This window comes from Homalodisca vitripennis, chromosome 7, assembly GCF_021130785.1.
Source record: "Homalodisca vitripennis isolate AUS2020 chromosome 7, UT_GWSS_2.1, whole genome shotgun sequence".
NCBI classification, from domain to species: Eukaryota; Metazoa; Arthropoda; class Insecta; order Hemiptera; family Cicadellidae; genus Homalodisca; species Homalodisca vitripennis.
In genome coordinates this window covers 114,485,367-114,505,415 of record NC_060213.1, presented here as the reverse complement: position 1 = coordinate 114,505,415, position 20,049 = coordinate 114,485,367, and the positions used below count along the sequence as shown (strand labels likewise).

The following is a 20,049-nucleotide window of genomic DNA, read 5'->3' as shown; positions in this document are numbered from 1 at the left end:
ATTAAACAACCCGGCTATTCATTGCAATTGAAAGAGGGTAAAACATTGATGATTTACGTAAACTTGACCTAACCAGTAACGTTGACCTTGGCAGAACAATGTTTTATTGTCTGTCAACAATCTTGCACAATATTTTGATTTAATAGATAATATTCTTGGACCAAACAGCAGCCCTTATGATAAATCCTATAGTGTGTCAAGTTGTCAAAACACTTTCTGAAACAGAAGCCATATCCTAAACCTTAAGGACAAACTATAATTTTAATGCCAGTCAGCGACTCAATTAAAGTATCTCAACTGAGAGTCAGTGGTTCACTTGGGATACTATTGGAATTGGATGTTTGTATTCCAAGTTTCTTTCATTTTGACTCATTAAATTTCTATTGCAACTCACCATCTGCATTTTTATTTGCTAACAAACTTTTTAAACTCATAGGATATCCTCTTCAACTTGTGTCTATTAATCATCCATCACAAGAATTGATGGATCACAATATGATTGCGTTATCTTTGTGGCAGTTTCTGTTGAACACAATGCTCAAAACATTGGAAATACAGGATATTTCAATAATGTAAGTATCGCAGTAGAATGAAGTAGGGAGAGTTTTATTAACTCACAAATTATTTATAATACTGGGAAGAGAAAATATCGATTCATTCACTCATGGCAGTTAAATTCTACTCTGTATCATAACACACTATAATTACACTTTCTTCTAAAATTTCAAATCTTCTACAGGCCATGTCATGTATGCATCAGCCAAAAATAGTATACAAAAGCAAGTAAATTTAAATTCCCTCTGAGAACATCTAAGAATACAAGCTTTGAAAAGGTGTTAGCTGTTGAGATTCAAAGTAGATTTGTCATGTTAGCTACAGAGGTACCAAAAAAACTTTGAACAAATAAACATTACTACATCTCAAACACATTCAAATATTTATAATCTACTAAAGCCCAAACAATACTGTTAAAAGCAGAAGTCAGGTTGCAGAATCAGGAAAAGAGAAACCTGAAATAGCAAAGCAAAACAGAATTGCATTTATACAGTTTATACAGTGACAGCCACGGTGAGGATATTTGCATATGTGGCTTGTCTCGTCTACATGGTGTGGTAAAACTGTGTATGTTTGGTTTTCGTTAGGAGCTTCAGCTGAATACGTCTTCCAAAATCTCAGAAGCTAAGTGATACTTGGAAAGAAGTTTTATTCCAACATAAGTGTACACAATAGAATCTTCTACCATTCTAGAGAGGGATCTCCATGCTGGTGAATTCTAGGCACTCCATTCTATTAGTGGAGGTCTAATAGGTTTACAATCTCACTGTACGATCTCCATAACCTCTTATCATCAAGACAGTTAACCTATCAAACTCTGATAATTCCATGTTGATATAAATGAAATAACACCTTCAATAAACAAACCTAAGTGAACTTGATTCAAATATTTTGTAGACAACTTAAGTGGCCAATTGGTCAAATACAACTGAAGGCCAAAGGAGGAAGTGAAAACCTTCCAAGTAGACAAATGATGGTTCTCCTTTATTGATAAGGAAAGGGTAGTGATTGTTGTCATATGTACTTTAGCTTAAGGTTCCTAAAATTATCTCATAGGATGACACAAATAGTTCAATACCTTTTCCAATTTTAATTTGTTACTCAGCGCCCTTTTTCTAACACAGAGAGGGCTAATATTCAATTTACAAAGACTTAATGAAAGATACCATGCATGCATTGTGTTGATATGATCAATACATGGCATTGTCCCTAAAAATTTGTTGCGTTATTTGGCCATAGATTTTGCTAGGGATGTTGTAAAGATGTTTTCTTCGTGTCATTGTGTCCTATTGAATCTACCTTTAAAATAACTTGTCACAAGGGAGGGGTTGCAATTTGAACATTTAAAGTTATCACCTTCTATTCTCCTTTGAAAAGGGGATGAAAATTTGTTGAAAAAAGGGGATGAGTATTTTAAAAGTATGGTGAAGATTACACATTGATATCTCAATCCGTTTGGAATAAATCCAGGCGTATCAGGACTTAATTTACACCCTCTATGCATATATATATATATATATATATATATATATATATATATATATATATATATATATATATATATTTGTATACATATTTGTATATATATATGTATACAAAATGCGGATATAAAGAAATAAAATATTTCGCGAGCGATAAGGTTTGATAATGCTCAACTAATAAATATAATAACTTTCATGACTAACGTTCATAAGCACAATCAATAAACTATGTCGCGATTGTTTGAATCTAGGAATTATGATTTAACCTTCAAGTTACACAGATTTATGGGATTTCTCGGAAAGAACCACCACTGAAAAGTTGTAGAGGTATAGGGAAAGAACATCAGGTTAGGGTTGATGCTACAAATTTGATAAGGAATTACTATGCTAAACTAGTCTTGCTAGGATATTAAAGTGTAATAAACACCTGTTGGATGGATTTGATCCATTTAACTATTTCTCAAAGTTTTGGGCCACTTTGTCAAAATATTTAAAAAGATTAGAAAATCCTAGCCACCTCTCCAATTACGAAATATGAAAAAATGGTTATGGCCTTTCCCAAAGTCACATCCTCGAAATGCCACGTCACCTAATCTTAGTAACACAAATGGAAATCAACAGATTTCAAATATATAATTTTTATGATAGAATTAAATTAAATTTTTTCCAATGATGGTGGTATTGTGTGTTATGTTCTTTTGAACCGATCAGATTTGTCTCTGAGACGCTGTGACGGGTAGCGGAATATTGTCACTGCGCTTTCCGCAACCATTACGCAATCGGGCACTGTTGATAATAACATGGATGGGAAATATTAAAATTAGTAATTACGTGAAAACAATTTCCGTTAAGATTTAATACGCAAATAAAAAAAGATAAATATTGTTATGTTTATTCATGACCTTTCACAAAACTCTGATTCGTCAAGGTAGTGCGTGTCAGTAAATTTTTTGACTTGCTAAATGAATATGTTGGTTTAGGTGTCCATATTTTAGGCGAATGGCTGTCAGAGGTTGGTAAAATCTGGATCATGTTGGAAAATAGCCGGTATACAAATGCGCGAAACTTTAATCACCAACTATTGACAAGGAACGACATCAAACGATCGATCGATGACTAGTCGAGCCAAGATGAGATAAAACACAGATGAGATAACGACCGTCCCATCTGAAGATTCCAGAACAACGTAAACGGTCAAGGTGAGACGGGATAGGGAGGATCGGGAAGAGATTCTATCCAAAAAGCGAGAAAAGAAGACAAAAAGGACGAGGAGAGGACAGTGCCGTCGCCGCCCAGACCTACCGAACCTGTCTTGGAGTGCGGTCAGTGCCCTTCCCCTGGGCCGATCTCGATAGTCTAATGGGCGTTTAATGTGACCGGAGACGATATTTGCGGGGGAGGAGAGGCTTCCGTCACCGCTTAGACCTCCTTCCCAGATAACAAGAGTCTGATCTATTACGTTCTGTTTATACATGTAGCAACACACATGGCAAAGTCGATCCTGTGTGAAGTGTAGGGCACTTTTATATCTACTCAAGAGCTACCGTAAAACTATGGTTACTTCAAGGAAATTAGCATAAAATTTTATTGTTATTCCAATATTTAACCCAATCGAATAGACGGATTTCTTTGTATTCCCTCAAATTTGTCATGCGTTTATATTTAACAGAATTTTAAATTGTCTCTATTGTGAAACCAGAGAAATGTTTATTGGGCAATTGTAATAACACATATATAGCTATGTACATTTGTAGTATTTCATCTTAAATAATTTATTAGTTATGCATTTTAGAATGCAAATATCCCATCCTGCACAGTCGGAAGAAAGATAGATTTCGCGTGGGCTGTCATCTAGAAATATGAAACTGATGCATTATTTGTTTCAAAGATTAATTTGTTTGTAAACTTCTGACGACATGACGACTCTAATATTTAATAATACATTTTGTAAATCTCACAATTTCAGAAACCATTATATTGCAATATTACAAGATTCAATTGTAATAAGGTTAATTCTACAAAAGCAGACTTTTTTGGTATAGTTTGGTTTAAAATATTTATAAATTGCTACTATTTTTGTAAACGTATTCCCATGTAGTAATTCGATGTTATCGTGTGAAATCTTGATAGCGTTTTTAATCTGTTGGTGCAATTATTGGTAGACGTTATTCAATATGTATAAAAATCACTCTTGATGTATGTTGTGAAATATTTGTGACAAAGATTGTGAACAAATACAAACGGCCCCCATCTCGAAAGATTATTGGAGGCTACCTAACAAACATGTACAAGCAAAAATCAACAAGTATTGTCTCTTTGTAAAGTTAAAAATTATTCAGTATTCAGTCCCACTGCACTGGTTTTTGCATACCTCTCTAAACGTTGCAGGGCCGCTATCTTGAAACAAGATATTTAAAAAACACAAAATACAAACATTATTGTAAATGATCTGAGAATTGTAAAAGACTCTTTCATTTTCATCTACGATACCTAATGTAATGAAATTAAAAAATTAATTTAAATAGATGTGAAGTTACGATTTCAGTCTTTTCTGTGATGTAACCTCGGTCTAAAAATTGATAAAACCATTTTTTTTTCTCACAAAATTGCTTAAAATATCTCAAAATGTTTTATTTTTGTTTTACGTTGAGAACTAAAATAAAACTTTAACCCAAATACGAATGGCCATCTTGAAACTTGTACTCGCTGAGACAGGATAATGAACTCATACGAGCTGTATGGACATTTTTCGATACGAAGTTCACTTTTATTAGTTAAAACTTACTACAGTTATCGCGTTCGTAAGCCTGCTTTACTTTGCACAAATCTTATATATGTATACATTTTAAATTATGGTGCTTTTGTGTTGTAATTGGAATGTCACAATTATTAAAAATGTTGAAAATCCAGAAATTCAGTTCTGAAAGTGGTTGCAATAGGTAGATTTCATAGAAACGTAAACATACGTTATCAAAGTTAGGTTTGTTACGTGTGGCATAAAATTTTTTATTTATGTAATTTATAAATGACCTAAAGTAGCCTACTCATTGTTGCTCACTTGAGTAATAAAAATTTCAACTAGGACTTGGAGTTAATACTGTCAATTTTTGCAATAAAATGCCTGTTGTTTTATATAAAATTTAAAATAAGAGTTTATATTACATTTTAGGGGTTTTTAAAGGTTTTATGTCAATTTGCTTTTTTATGCTCTATCTTTCTTTATCGATGGTGGAATGCAAATGCTCTGTCAGCACTCACAGAATGATGATGAGTGGGATTCTCATCCACTGAAGAGCCCATGGGGGGGGGTGGGGGGGGGGGGGGGTGGGGGGGGGGGGGGGTGGGGGGGGGGGGGGGTGGGGGGGGGGGGGGGTGGGGGGGGGGGGGGGTGGGGGGGGGGACTGGCCTGACCAAGCCAGTGTTCAAAAGGTGAGATCTTGGCAGAGATAAGTCACAATTAATTTTATAATTTCTTTTGTCCATAGCCTGCAGTTCGTTTGATGGAGTCATCATGGCTACGCGTTAGCGTAGTCTATCAGTTCAGAGGCTAAAAAAAATATTCATTTCAATATCTTGAGAACAAACTGATCTACTGACTTGAAATGATGCCTGAAGCTTTAATTCTAGATAGGCAACATTGAGCTCAATGATGGTGCATGTCATTCCTTGAGATTTTTTTGGGTCAATGAACATTTTAACATTGGTTTTATGTTTAACTTTGACGATAATGAGAAAATTTATGAATATATAAAATTGTAAACAAACTGAGTACAATCACATGACACCGTAACTTGTTACATAGTAACATGTATAGCTACAGCTTTAAAATGTTCAAAACTTCCTCAGTGAAGCCTTGTTGTATTACACAAGTGTGGTGTATTCCTTCGCTCCTACCATGTTAGTTAGAATATGAATGGAAGACTGAAACTTAAATAAAATCATTACTACCATGTAAGCCTGGAAGTGCGTATGGTTCAAAGAAAACTGTTACACAACAGCGTAATGTAAACAAACTCTGTATGCTTATATAACACATAGGTCGTACTTTAAGTCTTTCCTGGGAACATTTCTGGGGGGTTTGTGATAGTAATAAAACTGTGGTACATTTAAATATGGATCTAACGTTTTGGATTACATTTTTACATAAGATACTAACAACATTTTTTATGGCCTCTTAGACTCTCATGATGCAGCCACTGGTCTGGTAAAAGTTAATTTCATGAAAATTCTTCGACGATTTTATTCAAAGTCATTTCAGTCATATTCAATACCAGAACAAATAAAGTTAGCATGCACCTAAACCAGATTAGTAGCAAATCACAAACAAAAAATACATCAAAATAATATTAAATAAATCAGAACGATAGATTATCGTTATCAAACCAAAATACATACAAAAAAATATATATTTTTGTATACTGTAAGTTACTAATGGAAGGTTAATTGTATTGTAAACAAATTGAAATACTGTCCAAGTGTGTAAACAGTTATTTGTAAACATTTCGTTTTTGAACGGTTTCTTTGTTTTCAGGACCCACACAAGAGGAGGTAGGTTTAGCACCACCTTCATGCCACTCAACCAAAATAACCAAACGAATGGTGGACCCAGAAGACCACCACTAGACCTCCCAACTGGTGGATCCACCATCCCCCCACAAAGCCTACTGAGAAACCAATAACAGATGTTAGTCAGTGACGAAATATTTTACAATAGAATTGAGAAATAAATAATTTAATGTACAGCCAAAGAACTCTTCAAATGTCCATGGTCATCTACGACCTCTTAATGTTTAATATCTTGTTACCACTGAAAATGTCTTTTGGTTAATATTAAGATTTTTTTTTATTTTTTTTTTTCCAGCAAGAACAAATAGAAACAATTGGTTAGGGGTGTTATATAATATAAAAGAAGAGAATTGATATGAACAAAGGTATGAAGTTATGAACGAGAAAAAACATAAGAAAGGGAACTCTCCCCCTTTGTTATGATCTTTTTTTTAACAAAACAAAAAAACATGATGGGCCATTATATATGACCTTTGTTGTTGTTTGTTTTATTTTAGAATAGCAGTGAACATACTGGATGTGTTGACTAAATTCCATGATATAACTTATAAGTAAACATGTAGTATAAAAATTAAACTTTTTATATAACCTACACATTTGTTTTTATCTTTAGAAAAGTGTTTTTGCTTAACTGATTGTTCTTTGTACAACAACATTTCCTCACAAGCCTTGTCACAAATAATAAGTAAATAAAGATACTGTGTGGCTTTGGAGGCCAAATGTTAATATAAATTGTGACTCTTATGTAGAGCCCCAATGACCAAGTAGTTCCAAGACCATTTGACTTTGGATCTGAGTTTAGAGATATGCCGAGGTTCAAATCCTGTTCTGTGACCGTAGCACTTGACCTATTACTGTATCAATACTTCCCTAATTCTATTTGATAACATCCTTCCATAGTGGATCCATGAGGAAGGACAGAATACAGGCACTAAAGAGAAATCAGCCTCGTCCTGAAAAAGTTATCATTTATACTTTTATCCAAAGAATTGAAAATCCTCTTCCCTAACGTCATTGCTTGACTGTTTCCTGTTAGTAGCTAAATTGTGTGTAATCTGCAACAGAATCCACATGCAGAAAACACGTCACTAACCCCACCGTGAAGAAAAAAAATGATTTGCCTATAATGTGTTACAGTGTGTCTTAAAAAAATGTGTTTAACGATTGATTATGATTCCAGGGTTTAACAGACCTGTGTCAATTGGACAGTTCTATGAAGAAGCACAGGATCCTGTGTGGACTTCTACATTTTGTGTAAATGGACCAGCTGATTATGCGCCAGTGTGCTTCCAGGATTAAAAGTTTTAATCCATTGGCTGGCTTTCGTGTGAATTGGGCTGAGTCAGTGCAATGTCAGGCCCACGGACCAAGATCAAATTTGAGACAACAGAGTGGAGTCATTGTGCAATAGGGCTAATTAGGCATGGTATTGTACGAAGAAGTGGTTGTAGTTTTCAAATATATTTCTTTCCGGCCTTGGTGGACGAGGGTGAATTCATGGTATTTTGTATGAAAATAAATACACTCAAGTGGGTTTTAAAATGTAGCATATATTTAGATTTCATTTTTATAATGTGAAAACATGCCACTAGACCACATTTAATAGTTAATGAATGTCTTTGTCACCTAAATAATTGTAATCGTTGCGCTGAGAATTTGTTCTCGAGTAAATTCGGAGTGCTACTTTCAACTAAAAGTTCCAATATTTTGTTTATTTTTTACTCTATTTACAAACAATTATGTTGTTGGATTTCTAATACAGAACTTTTTACAAATAGTTGTTCTTGTAAAATACTTATGTCTTGAGGTTTATTTTGATAGTTACAAAATTTTTTAGAATGGCCACAATATTGGAAATGGATTAATATAAACATTTTTCTTTTAATTACATAATAAATAGACATTATTGATGTTAACCTCCTTGCCAAATTCTTGGTTTAAAGTTATATGTAACAAAGTTTTTAAAGTAAACATATTTTTGAATAAAAAAAATCCCATACAGACAGAAAACCAAAAACTTAAAAATTCAACTATAGTCCAAAAACGAGTTTACTATAACCATAGGAGTAATCCGATAAAATATCCGACAAGAGTCTGATACAACCCTGTATAATTGATACATATATCACAACTTTAAAAAAATTGTGTACAGCATATATCAAAGTTGCAATTTTTGATAATTTGGTGCTTTTTTAAGGTATAAAACCAATTGTAATTAAGATTTGACATACGTTCTTTTACACATTAGGTTTATCAACGGACTTGTCCCTATACATACAGTAGCCTGCAGTTTTTAGCATAGGCGTATTTCTAGAATTAGATAAATAAAATCATAATAAAACTTGTTGCTGAGATGGAGTGGATAATCTAAAAAGGGGCCCCAGAAATGCTTCCAGGTGAGTCATGATTTGTCACACTTTTTTCTGATCCCTAGGCCAACATCTGTCTGGAATCAGTTTCACCACACACCCCACCAGTTTGTAGCAAGTACGAGTACAAGAGGTGTCAGTGGAATACCTAAAAGGTACAGACCTTGCTCCAACTGGAATATTGACTTAAAGAATGTTTCTGTCCTGTTACAGTGGATAAGACGACAATGAATCAGAAGACAAGGTGGACGGTCGTCCCCAAGGGACGTTTTACCACACACCCCACCAGTTGTAGCAAGTACATGAGGTGTCAGTGGAATACCTACAAGGTACAGACCTGCTCCAACAGGAATATTTACTTAAAGAATGCTCTTTTCCGTTACAGTGATAAGAGACAAGGAAGCAGAAGACAAGGTAGACGACTGTCCCAAGGAACAGATCACCACACACCACACCAGTTGTAGCAAGTACATGAGGTGTCAGTGGAATAGTGGAATACGTACAAGGTACAGACCTGCTCCACTGGCATCACCTGGAATATTGACTTAAAGTATGCTCTTGTTACAGTGATAGAAGACAAGGAAGCAGAAGACAAGGTGGATGGCTGTCCCAAGGGACAGTTCACCACACACCCCACCAGTTTTAGCAAGTACATGAGGTGTCAGTGTAATAGTGGAATATGTACAAGGTACAGACCTGCTCCACTGGCATCACCTGGAATATTGACTTAAAGTAGTATGCTCTGTTCTGTTACAGTGATAGAAGACAAGGAAGCAGAAGACAAGGTGGATGGCTGTCCCAAGGGACAGTTCACCACACACCCCACCAGTTGTAGCAAGTACATGAGGTGTCATTGTAATACCTACAAGGTACAGTCACCTGCTTCCCCTTGTCTCCACTGGAATCAGGTTATGTGGCACAAGGACTTAACTGAGTAAAGGAACAGCTGACTATTTCAAGGATGATATAATCTACTTCCTAAATCAAACATAGTTTTTATTTTGGCATTGGCTTAATGTAATACCAGGCTAATAAACATTACTTCAAAAAAAGTCACCTGCTATAAAATGTCAATTTCATCTTTTTAATTGTAAAGGAAGTTTTTAAAATTTCTTATATTTGAGACTTTAAAATTTATCCTTTTTTTATTTTCTTCATTAAAGCAGTTTGGTAATTGAAGAACCAAATCCCTTTTTCAACTTTTTACAAGGTGTTTTCCTGCCTGTTCTTTGAAGCTACCCATTCGTAAATATATAGACGACATTATAGTTTGCTCCTATTTAGGGCGTATGTTTCATTTTTCCATTTTTAAATTTTCTATTATACTGTTTTCACAGAGGGCGGAAATGTGTGACTTGTCCGTACAGCAGCCGGATGCCAACATAAGACAGACATTGACCACTGAAGAGGGGCACCACCTCGTTCCTCCTTCCGTCAGCTCCACCAGCACCGAGTGGACTTGGACTCCTGGTCTGGAGGGGCAGTGGACCCACTCCACTCCTGCTCCCCCCAAGCCACTACCACCACTGAGGGAGAACCCTACGACCACCCACTCTCCCGGTTCATCCTGCAGTCTTTTCATAGTGTTTTTGTAGCTGATGTCATCCCCACAGTTTGGCAAGTTTTCTGGGGTTGTGCCAATCGAGGAGAGAATCTTGGGAAATTACTAAATGGACTGTAAGAATTCTCCACGAATTTTCTTTGGCATGTCCCAAGCTCACAGTCCCTTTTCCTTGGTCTTTTCCCTAAGAAGTCATTAGTTTAAGAGATTAATGTTTTCATCATAGGAATATTACAAATGATCCACTGGTCATATAAGTAGCGTGAAATGTTTACTAATAATAAATAATAAATTAAATAATATAATAATAATATAATATAAAGGATTAAAGCAGTTGAGTTTAGCAGCTGCTGTGGACCACATGTGAACTGAACCCTTCACTATATGACATCATTGGTTAGAAGGCAACCATCAATTTTCAACACTCAATGAAATCAAAATGAAACCTTGAAATAAAATAATTTCAGCAGATATGTTCACCATTACAAAAAATGAACCAATATAATTCCAACAAAAAGTGCTTTAAAACAAGTGTTTACTGATCTAGAAATTATGACCAGAAATTTTTGGTTTAGATTCAACGAAAGTGTCCGGAGTAAATAACAAACCAAGGAAACATTTATTTCTGCTAATGTTTTACCTTGATTTAGGTGGTTCAATTTTGAATTTAATTAACTTCACACCTCTTCCTCCAAGCATTGAGAACCCAGTTGTGCTGTAAATAATGATCATAGATCAAAATCCTGTGCAAGTGTATATAGAACTGTTTCATACACAAGAGGAAACCTATGATTTTAGCTTACTCAAATAAAACTGAAGTAGATTTTAATGACTGTAATCTATATAATTTTGGACATCTGTTGAGCATTAAGGTGAAGTGATTATTTTCTACAACAATCTATTTAAAAATATGTTATAAATTCAATGACCCCTAAAAAAAATATCAATGTTTTTGGTCTTAAAATCAATTTATAAAAAAAAACACTAAGGATTTATGATTTTTTACTGTTTTATTTATCAATTTTTTCATGCTAACATCATTTGAAATTGTAATTAAATAGAACTAAAGCCATGATGATTGATGTATGTTTTAATGTAACAAATTGTACTTAAAGCATTAAAGTTCCAACTGTGTGTTTAAAGTTTGAAATTTGAGATCAAAACCATGTTTCAATAGGCTTTTATAACTCAATTGGTTGAGTGGAATTTCTTTTAACCGAAATGGAGAAATTTTCTTAGTCCATCACTTTGGCATTTTACATAAAACATCAATATGAAACAAGAGTATCTCTTGTTATGTTCCCAAAATTGTACTGAAGTAGTTCTCTTACACTTGTTCTTATAGTCCCTGCTCCTGTTCCCACAGGCTATTACATAGGTTGTTTGCTACATCACCAACTGGGCATGGTATCCCAGGGGGCAGGCAAGTACCTGCCCTGAGGACATTGATGCTGACCTCTGTTAATAACCCCCATATCACGTATGGGTTCGCTGTTCTGGTCTACATAGAATCTTATCATCAAGGTGGGGGGGGGGGGGTGGGGGGGGGGGGGGGTGGGGGGGGGGGGGGGTGGGGGGGGGGGGGGGTGGGGGGGGGGGGGGGTGGGGGGGGGGGGGGGTGGGGGAATTAGTTCATGAACTAGAATTTAGAATTACCTATTTTTCTTATTTGTTGTAGCTATTTGTGAGAAAACTATTGCATTGTAAATGCATAGTGCATTGATTTTTATATCTTTTACTATAGTACAATTAGATAACTTTTAGTAAGTATTGTGTAAGTCAGTCTCATGATAATAAGGTGCTCGTGAATCCTAATTCAGAACAAATTTTGTTTGAATTGAAAACGATCATAAAATTGGCATTCCCATCTTTTTTGCTATGTCTGCCGTTTTAGAAATAGTATCTTCCATTTCATTTTTGAGAGTGTCAAACATTGTTTTCATGTCATTAAACTCATGCATGCTTCCCTGAAAGTGACCGCTCTGGCGAGCTTGTGTGGGGTACAGGTGTTGGGGGCTGAGTGGGGGTCACAGTTGATTGTTCCCCCTTTCTCATAAAGTTCTGTGAAAAGAAGTTGAAGAATTCTCTGCAGACCGGGTCCTCCAGATTGTTGTGAGCGATGTTACCCTGGCATGTATTTGGCTGTCCAGGAGAATCTTTTTTGACAAAATTTTTTGAGATGAACTCAAAGAAATCCCTTCCAATCGGAGTATCTAGGGCCATTCCAAAACCGAAAGCGGCATTTTGGAGTGGCTCTTGTTTGTTATTCTGTCTACAATCCTGGGCATTGGATTTTTCTTGAACCGTGCAAGAGCACGCCCCTGTGGCATTGCAGCCACAGTCTACAGAACTGGTAGGGTCTTTGCGAGCTGTAGCCTGTGTGTGCCGAGCTGCCTGTGCCCAGTGAGGGTTCTTGTTAGCGTGATGCACCATGCTGGGACAGCAATAGTAGTAGTGATGGTGGTAGTGATAGGCTATGACATTCCGTGGAGGATGAGCCTTATTCACGTGACTCCCTTTTGTAGGTCCTTGACAGCCACATTTTCCTGTGCAAGCATCTGAAGGAGCATCTCGTCTGTGACGGACATTTTGGAGGTGCTGAAAAATACATTCACGGTTGTAACACAATTGAAGGATCAATATTGATATCAATCAATCAATCAAACATCTTTATTTCATAAAAATGTACATATCGTACAAGAAATAGTGTCAACAGAGTAATTGGTTTTAATTTAAACATTTACAATGTCAATGAACAATAAAAACAAATGAGACAAAACAGAAAACAAGAACCTCTTTATACACAAAATTACACATTCTTAACTAGGTTTGTGCAGATTAGTTTAGGGGATTTTCCCCTTCTTCGGGCCAGAACAACATTAGTTCTAAATACAGGTTTTACAAACAATCATACAAACATTGAGCCTACAAATAAAAATATTAAAATTAAGTGTTTTCACCTTCTTTCAAACTTTCATACCTGTTCTATTAGAGTAGTCATTAACAATTTTCTTTTGAATAAAACGAAAAGGGGAAAAGCACAATGTATTTCAATGGTTTCTTAGAGTAAGTAGCTCTTCAGTTGAGTAAAATGCAGATTTTATTAAAACATTTTTTAATGATTTATTGCACGATATATTGCAGCATATTTATACTAAGAAACCAAGAGATTTGATTGGTGTAGGATTGATCTGAACTTGTTTGTCAAACTTAGATTTTTTCGTATTCAACTGTTACTACTGTTACTATACTACTCCAAATAATCGCTACAGTTAATATATTCATCAAATACCATTATTTTAAGTCACGCTTATCCCATAAGTACAATACTAAACTTCAACACTTTTACACCCTGGTTTTAATTGTAAAATTATGGGATATCTCTCATTTTAAAGATATAATTAATACACTTCCAAACAGGTTTTAGTTTTTTCAAAAATTTTATTTGTTTATTTATTTCAAATTTTTTTATTTCATTGTTTGAAAACTCAAAAAGTATACATTTTACAAGTAAACCTAAAAACTTTTAGATCTGTATTCATTATAATTTTAAATATAAGACGATTATACGTGTTAGAAAGATGAAATAAACTTTAAAAACTTGTTCTTATGGGGTAAAGTGCAACTTCATTTCACTACAATAAGCTCTTAAGTTTTCATCTTAAGTATCTAAAATGTTTCTTGTAGTTATTAACAATCTTTTAATTGAAGGGTTTCTGACAAACAAATTGTTAACAAGAATGTTTAACGTATTCTTGAAATATTTAATTTAAAGTTCATACCTGTAATAATTTAGGACCAGTTTCCTCTTCCAAGTTGCTCTTTGATATCCCAAGCGACTCGGTATTGACTGTAAGATAATATAGAGAAGAATTCAAGTCACAATCTATTCAGTTCAATTCTAAACATTATCATCTCTATAAATATACTAAATTTGTTCTCATACATTTTCAAACGATCTGTTAGTAAGGCCTGGCCTACAAAAGGAGTCCTGAAGTTTTTCACTGATGGTTCACTCCTAGACTCTAGGACTGGATACGGAATACATGGACCTGGAGTCGACATGGCTGTGCCCCTAGGAAGACATGCCACAGTTTTTCAGGCGGAGGTCATAGCAATAGACTCATGTTCCAGAAGACTCACACAGTTGAGGACAAAAGGATTATCATACCTAATACTTTCTGGTAGTCAGGCTGCACTGAAGGCACTGGATACCTGTTCGATTGATTCGAAAGCGGTCTGGGAATGCAGGAATGCTCTAGCAGAGCTGGCAACAAATAATAGAGTAACACTCGGTTGGGTACCGGGTCATGAAGGTATTCATGGGAATGAAAAAGCGGACATCCTCGCCAAAAAGGGAGCAGAATCCACATTGGTGGGGCCTGAGCCAGGTTGTGGGATAGCCTTCTCCAACATTAAAGCTCTGGTCAAAGATTGGGAAAAGAGGACAAGACACAAGAATTGGAGTAGAGCCTCAGGTTTAAGACTATCCAAAATGTTTATCTCTCCTTAGCAAAAGGGTGGACAGCTCTCCTAGACCAGAATAAGGAGGATATAAGACTGATATTAGGAATGTTGACAGGACATGGCCCTCTGAGGAAGCACCTTATGAAGGTAGGCCTCAGTCAGAGCAGCGAATGTAGGCTCTGTGGAGAAGAGGAGGAGTCAGCGGAGCACATTTGGTTGGATTGTCCTGCCATCGTAGAGACTCGGAAAAGATACTTGGGAGCATATCTCCTCAGCCCCAAGGACATTAGAGAACAGGAGCCCTTAAATCTGATTGGTTTTTGCAAAAGCCTCGGTCTTTGAGGGCACAAATTAAAGTAAGGGAGGCACAAAGGTCCTTTTTAGGACTAAGTGCGCGGACAAAGTGTCCTCTTCCCTCAGGAAGGAAAAAAAGGCCTGGTCAGGCAGGGATCACTTCTGGCTTGTCCCTTCCAATGTTGAACCTACAACTGGGCACAGCAAAAACCAATATGTCACTTAAATCTGGACAACCTTATCGATGTACAGAAGCAGCACATCACTAACTGCAAATATCGAGATTCTGAGGTGCAAGGGTAATTCGTTAGATCTAGTCTACTTTGGGAGATGACTTTTGGAGTTGTGGTGTTCGTTCCCTAAGTATCAGAGGTTCTTGCCAGCCTGGACATGTGGGTGTGCCACCCCCTGTCTGCTTTGACTCGATAGGCTGGTTCAGAGCTGGCAAGATTCAAGATTCAAGATCTTTATTGGCCATTAAATAACATTTTTAGTTACAATAGGCTTCGTCATGAAAATACATTTCACATAAAAACTAATTTACTTACTACTAATTTAGTTACATTAACCAGATGTATTTTGTAACAGATCAAACATGTTGCACTTCATGTACTCGTCTACAGAATAAAAAAACTTTTGTCTTAAGCCAAGTTGAAATCCTTAATTTAAACTTATTAATCAGTAGTTCTCTTATAGCTAATGGTAGTTTATTGAATAATCTAGTTTGTTGGGAATGGTAACTATTATAAGTCCGAGTTAGTCTTACTTGAGGAACTACAAGATTATATCGAAACCTAGTGTTGTAATCATGTACTAACTCATGAGAGATAAAGGTGTTGATATTTTCTCTAAAAAACACTAAATTCTGATCTATATATAAATACAAGCAAGAGTAATTATTTTAAAATTACAAAAAGACTGTCTGCAGGACTCTTGATTAAAAAGATCCGCCATTAACCTGATTGCCTTTTTTTGCCACAAGAAAACTTTTTTGGAGGCACCAGAGTTGCCCCATAGACGGGTACCATAACAAAGGTGTATATGAAACAGTCCAAAGTAGATCATTAACAATGCTTCAAAATTAACACAGTACTTAAGTTTACTTAGGAGAAAGATTACTCTAGAAAGTTTTTTACAGATACCTTCCACATGTGGCCTCCAGCTAAGTTTACTGTCAAGTACAATCCCCAAGAGCTTAACAGGTTTAATGTAGTTATCGTCTAAATTTAAGTTATTATTGTATGTAAAAATTATGTTTTGAGTCTTATTTTCATTTATAATAAGGTTGTTGGCTGAATACCAATCTTTAGCTTGTTGAAGAGCATTAATTAATTGTACATTAAGTTGCCACACATCCACATTAGAACAAAGAAGAGTTGTATCGTCTGCATTAAGTAGACATAGATGAAACATTAACATGAAAATCATTTATAAAGACTAAAAACAAAAAAGGACCGAGTACAGAGCCTTGGGGAACACCTGCTACCACCTTCTGATACTGTGACGAAACATTGTTTACAGTTACCATTTGCATTCTATTTGTTAGGTAACTTTGAATCAGCTTTAATTCTTTGTTTCTTACACCATAAAAATTAAGTTTTTCAAAAAGAATAGAGTGAGTAACAACATCAAAAGCCTTTGTTAGATCTATAAGGGTAGAACCAATTACCTGTTTGTTTTCTAGACCACTAAGAATTGAATTTACTAGACATTCTATAGCCTTAGCAGTAGAGTGATTTGGCCTAAATCCAAATTGGTTTTTGTACAGTAATTGTTTTCCATAAAATACTTATATAATTGTTTAAACACACAGGTTTCTATTATTTTGCTAAGGGCATCCACTTCTCTTGAGAGGACTGGACTTGAGATTAGTGCCCTAAATTCTTTCTCATGGATCTCGATAGGAGACGGTCGCTACCCCCAACCTTACCCATCCAGAAATTCCTGTCACCCCAAAAGCAGCGCAAAGGTCCTTGTAGGACTAGGTGCAATTTATAAGCTTCTTGTCCTAAGAGAACAAACAAAGGCCCTAATCCACAACATAAATTTTATTTCATAAATACCAAAAGTTTGTTCAGCACATAACCCAACAGGAACTGTAACTTGTCACTTGCCATATGTGAGTAAAATCTCGAAAAAAAAAGCAATTTCTTTTGCCCTGGATGTAGTTATGAAGTTCACTCTCAAGTCCTACCATCTATCTGCTCGAACAATATGCCAGACCAGTTTCACAGGGAGGCCACAAAAATGCAGGGTGGAATCCAGTGATTCTTATTGAAAGATGAAACTTTGTGTATTGTACATACAATCATAAGGTAGGATTCAAATTTAGTATTTCATTATATTTTTGTTTTAGAATCAGAATCAGTCTTTATGGTTACATCAACGTTTACACATAGCATTGCTATAGAAACAGGTAACATTGTCATAAGTTAATGTAATAATGATACATACACATATATATTCGTACATATGCACATCACCATTCACATATACATATATATACATATAAACATATACACATAAACATACATAATATAAGAGGTCAAGACAGCGTAACAAATTTAATGTAATCTATGTTGAAATACAATTTTAAAATTCAGGATCCATCATATACTCATCAATACTGTAATAGTTTTTTCCAACAAAAAAATCTGTTAGTTTGCTTTTAAATGTTTTTGAATTGATTAAATGTTTATATTTTTGAGGTAACTTATTTTATAGTTATTTTGCCGTGTATATTGGAGTTTTTTCTACCAGAAGCAGTCGATGTATGGGATATTGAAAATTAGCTTTAAATCTTGTATTGTAATTATGATCAAAATTATCACTTGATAAGCTTTCAAAATTTGATTGTACTGTTAGTAGGGTTTTCAGAATGTATAGATTTGGAAGTGATAAGATTTCTTTAAACAGAGTTTGCAAGAAGTTCTAAATGATGAAAAGGTCATTAATCTTATAATTTTTGTTGGATCTTAAAAACTTTATCGAAGTCAGAAGATGACCCCCAAAATTCAATACCATTTATTGAATTATTTTGAAAAAAGAAAGAGTAGTAAATTATTATTCTAGTTTCCATATTAATTGAGTTGCGCAACACTAGCATTTGATAACATGCCGAATTCAATATCCTAATAATATTTTCAATTCATTTTTTCCAAGAAAAGTTTATATTCAGATCAATACCTAAAATTTTACGCTATCACATAATTTTATTTGCTGGCCATGGAAAATCACATCCTTATTATAGCCCTCCTTTAATTGTGCCGTTCGAAAATTTAGTAGTTGAGTTTTCTCTTGATTTAATTTCAATCCGTTAACCTCAAACCAGTATGCCAATTCATAAAAAGCTTGATTTAATTTATTTTCCATTTGCAAGTTACAATAAGTTATTGCTATTATAATATTCTCCAAATATATGTGAATAAATTGACATAATTATTTACATTTGGACTGACACAATAATGAAATGGGATACATTATACAAAATATCAGTGTGGCTGTGAAATAGAGCCGCCAGTACAGAGTGACACCATTGCCAGATCTAGGGTAAATGAAAATTTTTATAAATTTCATAATTAGCAGGAATAATTTAACCTTCCCCAAATTTACATTAAGTGACCGATAACAAGTGACACTAAATATGAAGTTAATGCAAATTTGGCAAAATTCAAATTTATAATTGTAGCAATAATAGTGAATGAGTAACAATTTGATATTTGCATTTAACTTTGCTATGGAAAAAATTACTGGCAAAAGTTCGTTTGTGATCTTTGTCAAAACACACAGCTGTAGCCTTACCTATAGAGTAGAGAGGTTTAAAGGCAACCCTGAACAAATAAAACCCAAGATGTACGGTACTTAAGTTACTAGTCTCTAGGGAGTGAATGGGTTGTGCAAATTCCTTACTTTGTGTATCCAACATCAGAACTTTACTGACAAAAAGATGGTCAATAATAGTAAGGAAGTAGAAGACGACAACCAGATGAGTTGAGTAAAACTACGGTATAGTTTAGCTCAATAGATGGTCATATAGCTATAATCTTTTTGCAATATGATGACATTGGCAATGAAATTTCTTGTCCCTGTTAAATGACATAATTTAAATTTACAAAAATAAAATAAAGACATTAATACCTGTGCAGTGAGATTAATGCCTAAATATAATCTAATGGTCTTAAAATATTGTGGGCTAAAGTTAAATTATCTCACCGTTTATCACAGAACATGATGTAAAACAAAGGAAAAATAGGGCTGAAGGTAGAAGTCTCATGGAGCTTTCTTGCAGAGGTCGGAACAAAAAGAATAATCATATTATCAAACTGTTATATCGATGGCTATCTATCTACTCAGTTTGATATTGCTGTGTTATCAATTCATTACGTGTCTCAATAACGAGCTATAATGAAACCGTTAAGTACTTTTAAAATCTACTTTTGGTTCCGTACAATTCTAATTATAGATCTGTTTCATTAGCTTTGTTAGTCATATGTGAATAAAATTCTCTCCATTCGTATTAATATCAATAAATATTAAAATATTTTTTAAGATGAACCACTTTCAATGTCACCATCATCAATATATTTGATGGTTTCGAATATCAGCAGTGTTTATTAATGCAAAATCCTTTCCTACCTTCCAGAACCCTCAGCCAGATCTCTCCATTCCTTCTGAACATTAATAAATGAACAATATAAGCATATATAACATAAATTTGTTGACTAATTCCTTACATTTAATTTGCCTTCCTTACTAC

At 34.9% G+C, this 20,049-nt stretch overlaps 1 protein-coding gene across 1 annotated transcript; it reads right to left on the bottom strand.

Moving 5' to 3' along the window:
• Positions 1-12,309: 12,309 nt before the first annotated feature.
• LOC124366224 lies at positions 12,310-19,663 on the bottom strand. Its single transcript, XM_046822614.1, has 3 exons — positions 19,506-19,663; positions 14,315-14,382; positions 12,310-13,130 (listed from the first exon to the last, which is right to left on the bottom strand). The coding sequence occupies exons 1-3, from the start codon at positions 19,564-19,566 to the stop codon at positions 12,486-12,488; spliced, it is 774 nt and encodes a 257-aa protein (XP_046678570.1). The 5' UTR covers positions 19,567-19,663; the 3' UTR covers positions 12,310-12,485.
• Between the last annotated feature and the right edge of the window lie 386 nt (positions 19,664-20,049).

Excerpts from the sequence above, each read along its gene's own strand:
- LOC124366224 (XM_046822614.1), bottom strand. The coding sequence starts at position 19,566 with ATGAGACTTCTACCTTCAGCCCTATTTTTCCTTTGTTTTACATCATGT. Across the intron at positions 14,383-19,505 it reads ATCATGTTCTGTGATAAACG|TCAATACCGAGTCGCTTGGG; the intron begins GTGAGATAATTT and ends ATTATCTTACAG. Across the intron at positions 13,131-14,314 it reads CTGGTCCTAAATTATTACAG|CACCTCCAAAATGTCCGTCA; the intron begins GTATGAACTTTA and ends TGTATTTTTCAG.